Genomic DNA, 12,483 nt, shown 5'->3' on the forward strand with positions numbered 1-12,483 from the left:
CGGAGGTCCTCGAGTCGACCAGGGAGCTTGCGGCAGTGCCTGCGGACTGCCTTGAGGGGCGGGTGGAGAGCAGCGTCAAGGTCATCCTTGACGTTGCTCGCAAATCCAAGAACCTCAAGGGCACGTTCGTGAACGCCCTGAAGAAAGCCGCCACGCAGATAGAACAGGCTGTGGCGGCTTTAACGGAGAGGACCTCCGATGAGGAAGTCCGGGTTCTACGTTCTGAGAACGCAGAACTGCGGAGAAGGGTGGAGAGCCTCAGCGGGGAGATGATCAAACTCCGCGAGGACCTTGCGCGTCTCTCCGCTGAGAACTCCCGCGCCAAGGCGCCTGCACCCCAGGAGGAGGGAAGGAGTGAGGCGGACCAGCGGTCAGCCATACTGTCTGACATCGATCGTATGATCGACATCAAGCTGGCCAGGCTGGAAAACCGCCTCCTCCCACCGTCGGCGTTCCGTCCGCCGCTGCAAGCGGACCTGAAGAAGCCTGCTCCGCAGGCAAAGGGAGCTCAGCCACAGGCTACAAAGGCAGCCAAACTCCCACCTGCCAAAGCGCCTGCCGCCAAGGCAGCCAGAAAGGCTGCCCCAGCAGCAGACCTTCCCACCCCAGCGCCCACACGTGGCGAAGCGACCCCCTTGCAGGGATCGCAGCCACCTGCGGAGACGTGGAGCGACGTGGTGCGGAAAGGCAAGAAGGGGAAAAAGAAGGCGCGCAAAGCCGATGCCACTCCCACAGCCCAGACTACGCCCAGCAAGCCTCCGGCGAGCCATGTAGACACTACAAGGCCGCGCGGAAAGGCAAAGCCTAAAAAGGCGAGAGGCAGTGAAGAGGCAAAGGCTCTGCGCCCCCCTAGGTCGGCTGTGGTCACCCTGACCTTGCGTCCGGAGACGATCGCCGAGGGAGTCACATATGCCCAGGTGCTCACCAGGGCGAAGATGGGAGTGAACCTCAGACAGCTGGGAATAGACGGCCTGCGCTTCCGTCTGGCTGCCACCGGGGCTCGAGTGCTCGAGATCCCCGGAAAGGAGAGCGCGGACAAGGCCGAACTCCTTGCAGCGAAGCTGAAAGAGGTCCTCCCAGAAACAGTCAAGGTGGCTTGCCCTGTGAGATGTACCGATGTGGTCGTCTCCGGGCTGGACGACTCGGCGACTGCGGAGAGCATCACGGCTGCCGTGGCTGAGGTCGGGAAATGCTCTCCGGAGCATGTCAAGGTCGGCCCTATCCGGGTTGGCGTGTTTGGCGTGGGCAGCGCGCTAGTTGAGTGCCCTATCGGGGCTGCCAAAACGGTGCTAGAACGCGGGCGACTCCTTATCGGCTGGAGTTCAGCTCGGGTGCGTGCACTGGGGCCTAGGCCAATGAAGTGCTTTAAGTGCTTCGAGATTGGGCATACTGGGCTCCAGTGCAATTCGCAGGTCGACCGAAGCCGGAACTGCTTCCGGTGCGGGCAGGAAGGTCACATGGCGTCGTCATGTACCGGCGACCTCCACTGCCCCGTTTGCAAGGCTGCAGGGAAACCTGCAAACCATGCAACCGGGGGTCGGAAGTGCGCACGGCCGAAGAAGGGCAGAAAAGGGACTGCCAAGATTCCAGTCCCTGGCCAAGCACCGAGGCAGCCATCGCAGGAGGCGATGACGACCGGCCAGTAATGGCAAGCCGCAGGGAGGAGTGCGCTCGACACAGCCCGCTGCGAAGATGGAGGCAGCGGCTGTCAGAGCAGCCAAACACGCCGGGGGTCCGTCCGGCGTGGGCGTAACAACGTGCCGTTGAGTGGTTGGCAGCGGCCTCCTGCTGCCACCCATGGTCAACGCCGTGGTTGGCGGCAGGGGAACGCTGAATGCGATGGTCTCCTTCCGTGAGGACGTGGTGGCGCGGAAGGAGGCAACAGAGCGGACCCGAGGGGACGTCCCCCTCTCGGATCCTATCCAACGTTGGCAAACCGGGCGGAGAAGGGGGGTAATGCTCGCCGACTCTTGCCCGGTCAACAAGCCCTCGGAAGCCGGCGGAAGCGGGGAAATTCCGTCGCCCGAATCCATCAAGGGCTCACGGAGGATGTGGTCTGTCGTGTGTTCCGGCAGACCACATAAAAGCGGAGGTCAGGGTGGACTGCACTCCTCCCACCCTGAACCCTGGGAGCGTCCGTTCCGGACGGCGCCGGCGGGTGCACGGAAGAGTGTGTAAACGTCCCCGCACACCCGCCAATAGGCGGAGGCTGCTGAACACCGAGGAGTTTTAGTGAGTAGGAGTCTCACATAACCCAGTCGCTTTCCCCGGGCGGCTGGGTATCCATGACGGATTTCTCCTCGTTAAAAAAAAAAAAAAAAAAAAAAAAAAAAAAAAAAAAAAAAAAAAAAAAAAAAAAAAAAAAAGGTGGTAGTGACGCCTGGTTGTGAGATAGGGATTCTCGTAAAAAGCATAAATGGTTTTGTCATAATTTTAATTATCATAATCCTTTTCGCATAACGTTTTTAAGCATATCTATACTTATAATAAATCTGTAGAGAGGTCAATTCTGTACATTAAATATTTTTTCAAAATAACTATCAGGGGGTGATAAGTGGTCAATACTGATGCCAAAAATGCAATCAGTAAAATTTTTGTCTGTCTGTCTGTCTGTCTGTCTGTCTGTCTGTCTGTCTGTCTGTCTGTCTGTCTGTCTGTCTGTCTGTATGTTCCTTATAGAAACAAAAACTACTGGACGGATTTTAATGAAACTTGGTACAATTATTCTTCACACTCCTGGACAGGTTATAGTATACTTTTCATCACGCTACAATCAATAGGAGCAGAGTAGTGAAGGGAAATTCTTTTGTATGAAAAATCTAAACCACTCAAGTTAGACGTTTGAAATTTGGCATGCAGGTACCTTAGATACCGTAGAGGTATACTAAGAAAGGAATTCCCGAAAATCCTACGGGAACGGGAATTAGCGGGAAAATCCTTTTGTATGAAAAATCTGAACCACTCAAGTTAGACAATTGAAATTTGGCATGCAGGTACCTTAGATACCGTAGAGGTGTACTAAGAAAGGAATTCCCGAAATTCCCACGAGAACGGGAATTAGCGGGAAAATCCTTTTGTATGAAAAATCTAAACCACTCAAGTTAGACAATTGAAATTTGGCATGCAGGTACCTTAAGTACCGTAGAGGTGCACTAAGAAAGGAATTCCCAAAATTCTCACGGGAACGGGAATTAGCGGGAAAATCCTTTTGTATGAAAAATCTAAACCACTCAAGCTAGACCTTTGAAATTTGTCATGCAGGTACCTTAGGTACCGTGGAGGTGCACTAAGAAAGGAATTCCCGAAATTCCCACGGGAACGCGAATTAACGGGAAAATCCTTTTGTATGAAAAATCTAAACCACTCAAGTTAGACGTTTGAAATTTGGCATGCAGGTACTTTAGTAAACTTAAAGCTTAGTTGCAACAGGATATTACAAAATTCCCACGGGAACGGTAGTTAGCGGGAAAATCCTTTTGTATGAAAAATCTAAACCACTCAAGTTAGACAATTGAAATTTGGCATGCAAGTACCTTAAGTACCGTAGAGGTGCACTAAGAAAGGAATTCCCAAAATTCTCACGGGAACGGGAATTAGCGGGAAAATCCTTTTGTATGAAAAATCTAAACCACTCAAGTTAGACAATTGAAATTTGGCATGCAAGTACCTTAAGTACCGTAGAGGTGCACTAAGAAAGGAATTCCCAAAATTCTCACGGGAACGGGAATTAGCGGGAAAATCCTTTTGTATGAAAAATCTAAACCACTCAAGTTAGACAATTGAAATTTGGCATGCAGATACCTTAAGTACCGTAGTGGTGCACTAAGAAAGGAATTCCCGAAATTCCCACGAGAACGGGAATTAGCGGGAAAATCCTTTTGTATGAAAAATCTAAACCACTCAAGTTAGACCTTTGAAATTTGTCATGCAGGTACCTTAGGTACCGTGGAGGTGCACTAAGAAAGGAATTCCCAAATTCCCACGGGAACGCGAATTAACGGGAAAATCCTTTTGTATGAAAAATCTAAACCACTCAAGTTAGACGTTTGAAATTTGGCATGCAGGTACTTTAGTAAACTTAAAGCTTAGTTGCAACAGGATATTACAAAATTCCCACGGGAACGGTAGTTAGCGGGAAAAAACATTTGTATGAAAAAAACAAATCTAAATAAAAGGAGAAACTGACTGACTCAGTGACTGACATATATCAACGCATAGCCTGAACGGCTAAACGTAGGCATTTGAAATTTGGAAGGGACATAGCTTAGGTACCGTAGAGGTGCACTAAGAAAGGAATTCCCGGAATTCCCACGGCAACGGAAATTAGCGGGAAAATCTTTTTGTATGAAAAATCTAAACCGCTTAAGTTAGACGCTTGAAATTTGGCATGCAGGTACCTTAGTTAACTTAAAGCTTAGTTGCAACAGGATATTGCAAAATTCCCACGGAAACGGGAGTTAGTGGGAAAAAAACATTTGTATGAAAAAATCGAAACCGCGTAAGATAGATATTTTCAATTCAATTAAATTATTTATTGCATTCCATGTAGTACAATAGGGTGTTACATAGGCATAGGAACTAAAACATGGACCCTATAGGGCACAGCAACGTTGAAGGGAAGAGAGGAAGTGTGTATTAAAATTAAAACTCAATGAACAATCAATTTAAAAAAAAAAACAATTCAATCAATTGATTCAATCTAGCACGCATGTATACCTTAGTAAATATAAAGTTTATTTTTGGCTGTATTTTGAAAAATGGGAGTTATTGGGAAAAAAAAAATGTACTTATGAAAAAATCTAAACTGCATAAGTATGCACTCCCACACACACAAAGATCTCTCTCTTATATAACACGCCACGCGGACGAAGTCGCGGGCAAAAGCTAGTAAATAATAATAATAAATAAAAATAAAAATTGTTTATTTTCAGATAATTACAAATCCATAGATTGTTCGTAAAAAAATGCTTAAGAATCCTATGTTAGTACAGCGAAACAATATAAATAAGTACAATAAAAGATAAACTCCCGCTCCCAACTCGATTTACTTCCTCACACGTGCTACGTGCAGTTCTGTGAATCGACCGAGAACAGGCAAGTCGAACTTCTCCGATATCATCCTCAGAACTTTGTTGGTACTCCCCCGCAGTCGCCGTATTACAGATGCAGACTTCTTGCGCATAATAGCATAGAAGTCGTCTATGCCCGCATCTGCAAACATGCCAGAGGCACTGCAATAGCGAGGAAGCCTCACCAAAGCCCTGAAGATGTTATTATATTGCACTCGTAAGGAACTGTAGGCCCCCAGCGTGAAATTGGCCCATAAACCACTCGTGTAAAAAACTTGACAATAAGCTTTAAATAAGGTTAGCTTTAATTCGAGGGTGCAGCGAGAAAACCTTTGTGCCAACATGTTGCCACGAACCGACAGCGCCCTACGCTCCCTTTGTATGTCGAGATCGTCTTTCAAGTCTTTAGTCATAATATGACCAAGATACTTGAACTGCGATACACGGTTCAAACTTGCATTGTTTAAATACAATGGCGGCACTTGACTTGGTAATTTCGCATTAGAAGCTTTAAAAACCATAAACTCACTTTTGCGTTCATTGCACTTCAAACCATGCACCTCAGCATAACGCTCACATACTATCAACATCGACCGCATACCACTGATCGACGGGCTCAGCAAAACCATATCATCCGCATAACTAATGTTATTAACACAAACATTATCTATGCGACACCCGACATGCATGTTGCTAAGCCTGCCAATCAGTTCGTTTACATATAAGTTGAAGAGTCTTGGAGAGGTTAACCCTCCTTGTCTAACGCCACAATTCAATGTTTACTCATCAGAATAGTCGTTTCCCCATTTTACAACATTTTTTTGATTATTGTACCAATATGACAGGATGCCAATAACTTCCGGTGATATACCTTCACCCTTGAGCTTAGTCCAGAGAATATCATATGACACCATGTCAAATGCTTTGGATAAATCTAAAAAACATGCATAGATAGGCATTTTTCTCAATGCATAATACGAGACCGTGTGCTTTAATGCTAGAATGGCACTCTCAGTCGATAATCCCGACTGAAACCCAAACTGTGCATCTTGCAACTTAATACGCGCATCAAGATGAACATCTATCACTCTATTAAAAACTTTCGCGGTTATAGTAGCCAACGAGATTGGCCTGTAATTCGTTTTATTTGATACTAGCTTTTGCCCGCGACTTCGTCCGCGTGGCGTGTTATATAAGAGAGAGATCTTTGTGTGTGTGGGAGTGCATACTTATGCAGTTTAGATTTTTTCATAAGTAAATTTTTTTTTCCCAATAACTCTCATTTTTCAAAATACAGCCAAAAATAAACTTTATATTTACTAAGGTATACATGCGTGCTAGATTGAATCAATTGATTGAATTGTTTTTTTTTTAATTGATTGTTCATTGAGTTTTAATTTTAATACACACTTCCTCTCTTCCCTTCAACGTTGCTGTGCCCTATAGGGTCCATGTTTTAGTTCCTATGCCTATGTAACACCCTATTGTACTACATGGAATGCAATAAATAATTTAATTGAATTGAATTGAAAATATCTATCTTACGCGGTTTCGATTTTTTCATACAAATGTTTTTTTCCCACTAACTCCCGTTTCCGTGGGAATTTTGCAATATCCTGTTGCAACTAAGCTTTAAGTTAACTAAGGTACCTGCATGCCAAATTTCAAGCGTCTAACTTAAGCGGTTTAGATTTTTCATACAAAAAGATTTTCCCGCTAATTTCCGTTCCCGTGGGAATTCCGGGAATTCCTTTCTTAGTGCACCTCTACGGTACCTAAGCTATGTCCCTTCCAAATTTCAAATGCCTACGTTTAGCCGTTCAGGCTATGCGTTGATATATGTCAGTCACTGAGTCAGTCAGTTTCTCCTTTTATTTAGATTTGATTTTTTCATACAAATGTTTTTTCCCGCTAACTACCGTTCCCGTGGGAATTTTGTAATATCCTGTTGCAACTAAGCTTTAAGTTTACTAAAGTACCTGCATGCCAAATTTCAAACGTCTAACTTGAGTGGTTTAGATTTTTCATACAAAAGGATTTTCCCGTTAATTCGCGTTCCCGTGGGAATTTGGGAATTCCTTTCTTAGTGCACCTCCACGGTACCTAAGGTACCTGCATGACAAATTTCAAAGGTCTAACTTGAGTGGTTTAGATTTTTCATACAAAAGGATTTTCCCGCTAATTCCCGTTCTCGTGGGAATTTCGGGAATTCCTTTCTTAGTGCATGTTGTATATGTGTTCCAATATCTTAGTGTGAGTGGTTGCGTCCACGCACGGTTGCATATTTATGTATGTGTTTGATAAATAAAGGTCAGTGTGTTCTAAACCATCTTTGATTCCACACGTCCATATATCGATACGTAACAGTGGCGACGACTACCCACAAGAAAAATAATCATAATGTCTCAATTCGGGATTTTAAACAGTTTCGATCACAATTTACAATCATGGCAGACATACAAAAACCGGCTACTTCAATGGTACATCGCGAACGACATCGATGAGACAAAGGATCCACATGGAATAAAGAGGCGGGCTATTTTATTGAGCGCACTCAGCGACGGCACATATAAACTGGCAGCAGATTTGGCCTTGCCAAAGGAACTGCAGGTAGTGCCATTCGAAGACGTTTTGAAGCTTTTGGATAATCACTTTACGCCCAAAGTATGTGGTTTTAGCGAAAGATACAATTTTTACGTTGCGACACAAACGGTGGGTGAAACCTACCCACAATGGGCAGCGAGATTGCGCGGGCTAACGGCACATTGCAACTTCCAAGACGTAGAAGAAGCGTTAAGGGATCGGTTTGTAATGGGCATGCTACCGGGACCGGAGCGAGAGAAGCTATTTGCGCAGGATCCAAAAAAACTAACTTTAGCGGGAGCGGTGGAGCTGGCGGCGAGCGTACAAAGTGCACGCCAAGGAGCGGCGGCAGCCACGGGGAGCGCGGCTGCGACCGCACCGCACGAACAGCTGTTTAAGATGAACCAGTCCCCCGAAACCAGCGTCAACCGCGTCAGTAACAACAAAACTCAGTGCACGGTTTGTGGTTATAAAAACCATACGTCATCGCAATGCAGATTTGCCAGTTATAAGTGTAAAAGGTGTAACGTAAAAGGGCATTTAAGTCGAATGTGCAAAAAAATTAACTTTGTGTCACACGTAGGAGAAGTCATTGAGAGCGCGGATGATGACGGTGAGTTATATTTAAATAATATTCGGTCGATAAAGGGAGAACCTATGGTTGAAACAATAATTGTTCAGGGTATTAAGGTCAAGTTTCAAATTGATAGCGGTTCTGCCGTCACGGCGATTTCCGAAAAAATGTACAAAATGCATTTCCAACACGTGCCATTATCAATAACTAATAAGCGCTTGTTAACATATACCGGCGATTGTATTGATTGTCTCGGAATAGCGCCGTTACAAGTTAACTATAACGGGCTGACACATGTTTTGGATGTTTACGTAATCCAAAGAGGAGGGCCGCCGATACTCGGCCGTGATTTCATATCGCTTTTTAAAATAGAAATGTTTCCCGTTAATTTCTTGTCACAAAACCACGTCGTAGTTGGAAATCTACAATCACGATATCCATCAGTATTTACAAATGAGCTAGGTATGTTTAACAAATATAAAGTTAAATTACAATTAAAAGGAAGTGCTAAACCAACGTTTTTTAAAGCTCGCCCCGTCGCATTCGCACTTAGAGACAAGATCGACGCAGAGATCGAGCGGCTGACTCGTTTAGGTATATTGCAACCGGTTGAACATGCAGAGTATGCGTCACCCATTGTACCGGTACTCAAGCGCAATGGCGCGATTAGGCTTTGTGCGGACTACTCCGTATCAATAAACAAACAATTGCTTATAGAACAATATCCATTACCAACGGCCCAGGAATTGTTTACTAAAATACATGGAGGGCAACAGTTTACTAAGCTCGATCTATCGCAAGCTTACAACCAATTTGTACTAGATGACGAATCACAAAATCTAACGTGCATAAACACACACCGCGGAATTTTTAAATACACAAGGTTAGTATTTGGCCTCGCGAGCGCACCGGCAATTTTCCAACGTGCGATGGAGGGGCTGCTGTCTGGCATGGAAGGGGTTGTGTGTATGTTGGACGACATTCTGATCACGGGCACGGACAGAGATCAGCACCTTCAGCGTCTTGAGGCCGTGTTACAAAGGTTGCAAGAAGCGGGATTGACGTTACAAAAAGATAAATGTGAATTTTTCAAGGATCAAGTGGAGTATTTAGGTTATACTATAGATAAACGCGGGTTACAGAAGTCCCCGCAAAAAGTAAAAGCTATAGCAGAAGCGCCAACACCCACTAACTTGAATAAACTTCAGTCGTTTTTAGGACTGGTAAATTATTATCGAAATTTTGTACCTAACGCATCTACGATATTGTGTCCTCTATACAGCCTACTACAAAAGGGTAGTAAATGGTCTTGGGGGACAGAACAAGATAATTCTTTTAAAAAAATAAAGCAAATTCTTGCTTCGGACCGCGTTCTGGCTCATTTTAATCCTCACGCTAAAATCATTTTAACAGTAGATGCATCACCAAGCGGATTGGGGGCGATTTTATCACAGGTTGAGGCAGACGGAGTGGAGAGGCCTGTATCTTTCGCATCACGGACACTAAACAGCGCGGAGAAAAAATATTCTCAAATTCAAAAAGAAGCTACGGCAATTATTTTTGGTGTCCGTCGTTTTCATCAGTATGTATACGGCCGATCTGTTCCGTTTGTTTTACGTACCGACCACAAGCCTCTCTTATCAATATTTGGACCCTATCGCGGGATACCAGAAGTATCTGCTAATAGGTTACAACGCTACGCCATGTTTTTAAGCGGCTACAATTATACTATAGAGTATATACGCAGCGCAGAAAATAGCGCTGATTTTCTCTCTCGCGCCAGTCTGCCCGATCAGGACTCGCGCGCGATTAGTGATAACAGACAACTCGCCGGCTGCGATGACCGTGCGTCATATGTTTATTTTACAACAGATGATAGTTTACCGGTAACGCTTCACGAAATGCGCGAGGAAACCATGAGAGATGCAACACTGAGTAGGGTTGTAAAATATATATTAGGTGGTTGGCCGCAAAAAGTGACGGATGTTGCAATTAAACCGTATTTTGTGTGTAGAACACAGCTATCAACGGAAAAAGGGTGTGTTATGCGAGGCCATAAAATAGTTATTCCAAATAAATTAAGGGATACAATATTAACTGAACTGCACAGTGCACATTTAGGCATTGTCAAAAGTAAGGCTGAGGCACGAAGCAGGTTTTGGTTTCCAGGAGTTGATGAGGCTATAGAGAAGATGATTGCCAGCTGTAAGGTATGTGCTCAGCTTAGACCGTCGCCCGTGCGCGCTCCGCTCGCGCCGTGGCCACACCCGCCGCAGCCGTTCTACAGGATTCACATAGATTTTCTCGGCCCTATTAATGGACAGTCGTATTTAGTGATTGTAGACGCTTATACTAAGTGGATGGAGGCTTATCATATGACGAGCACGTCTACGACGGCGGTGATTTCTAAATTATACGAATTCATTTCGAGATACGGATTACCACATACCTTAGTAAGTGATAATGGCACGGCTTTTACTTCACACGAATTTAAAACATTTTGCATTTCAAACGGAATTTCGCACGTGACGTCACCTGCTTATCACCCAGCCAGTAACGGTCAGGCGGAGAGCTGCGTTAAGATTGTGAAACGAGGCATAAAGTCCTGTCTCATAAACAACACGCACAAAAGCAATTTAAATAATCAATTATTGAAGTTTTTGTTTAACTACAGGAATTCTGTACATTCGACAACCGGTTTTTCGCCCGCCCAACTGGTATATGGTCATAAGCTTCGTTCGCGGTTAGACTTAATTAATCCACAAACTCCACCGCCAGCATCCGACTCTCTCGCTAAAAATGTGCAACTTAAACAGTGTTCACAGAGTAAAGCATACCAGGGTACAAACGTACAAGTATATAGTCCGGGAGACAATGTACTTTATAAAAAAACAAATGTTAATAAACAATTTTCATGGAATAGAGGACTAATTATAAAAAGAATCGGAAAAGTTGTTTATTTAGTTAAGGACCTTGTCACAACAGAGCAATATAAAAAACACAAAAATCAGTTGTTATTATACAAAGGTACAGACCACACCACCCACCATCCATGGAACTGTCCGATAGAACCGCTAGATGTAATTCCTTCGGTGCCAGGGAATTACAGGAACCAAGAGGAGACATCTCACCATAATATTATGGAAGAAATCTACCCATCTGCGCCACAACCTGATGGGCCACAGCGACAACTTGAAGGGGAAGAAGATGCGGATGAATTCCATGAGGCAGAGGAAGCGGCAGTCGACGCTGCGAGCGAGGAGAGCGCTCAGCAGCTGCCAGCGCCCCCAACAACGTCAGACAGACCCCTATTCGATGGGCGGTTGCGGTCTGTACCACTATAAGAAGTTTTTCTATATAAATATGTTAAGTAAAAGCTAAAAGGGGAGGAACTGTTGTATATGTGTTCCAATATCTTAGTGTGAGTGGTTGCGTCTACGCACGGTTACATATTTATGTATGTGTTTGATAAATAAAGGTCAGTGTGTTCTAAACCATCTTTGATTCCACACGTCCACATATCGATACTTAACAGTGCACCACTACGGTACTTAAGGTATCTGCATGCCAAATTTCAAACGTCTAACTTGAGTGGTTTAGATTTTTCATACAAAAGGATTTTCCCGCTAATTCCCGTTCCCGTGAGAATTTTGGGAATTCCTTTCTTAGTGCACCTCTACGGTACTTAAGGTACTTGCATGCCAAATTTCAATTGTCTAACTTGAGTGGTTTAGATTTTTCATACAAAAGGATTTTCCCGCTAATTCCCGTTCCCGTGAGAATTTTGGGAATTCCTTTCTTAGTGCACCTCTACGGTACTTAAGGTACTTGCATGCCAAATTTCAATTGTCTAACTTGAGTGGTTTAGATTTTTCATACAAAAGGATTTTCCCGCTAACTACCGTTCCCGTGGGAATTTTGTAATATCCTGTTGCAACTAAGCTTTAAGTTTACTAAAGTACCTGCATGCCAAATTTCAAACGTCTAACTTGAGTGGTTTAGATTTTTCATACAAAAGGATTTTCCCGTTAATTCGCGTTCCCGTGGGAATTTCGGGAATTCCTTTCTTAGTGCACCTCCACGGTACCTAAGGTACCTGCATGACAAATTTCAAAGGTCTAACTTGAGTGGTTTAGAATTTTCATACAAAAGGATTTTCCCGCTAATTCCCGTTCTCGTGGGAATTTCGGGAATTCCTTTCTTAGTGCACCTCTACGGTACTTAAGGTATCTGCATGCCAAATTTCAAACGTCTAAC

The 12,483-nt window shown here is 44.4% G+C and overlaps 1 protein-coding gene across 1 annotated transcript; it reads left to right on the forward strand.

Annotated features, from left to right (window-relative positions):
- The first annotated feature begins 1,645 nt into the window (after nucleotides 1–1,645).
- LOC126380497 (uncharacterized) lies at nucleotides 1,646–11,553 on the forward strand. The gene is made up of 3 exons (XM_050029939.1): nucleotides 1,646–1,732; nucleotides 7,437–8,265; nucleotides 11,043–11,553. Exons 1-3 carry the CDS (start codon nucleotides 1,646–1,648, stop codon nucleotides 11,054–11,056), a joined length of 930 nt encoding a protein of 309 aa, XP_049885896.1. The 3' UTR covers nucleotides 11,057–11,553.
- Nucleotides 11,554–12,483: the final 930 nt, after the last annotated feature.

Source organism: Pectinophora gossypiella, chromosome Z, assembly GCF_024362695.1.
Source record: "Pectinophora gossypiella chromosome Z, ilPecGoss1.1, whole genome shotgun sequence".
Lineage (NCBI taxonomy): Eukaryota > Metazoa > Arthropoda > Insecta > Lepidoptera > Gelechiidae > Pectinophora > Pectinophora gossypiella.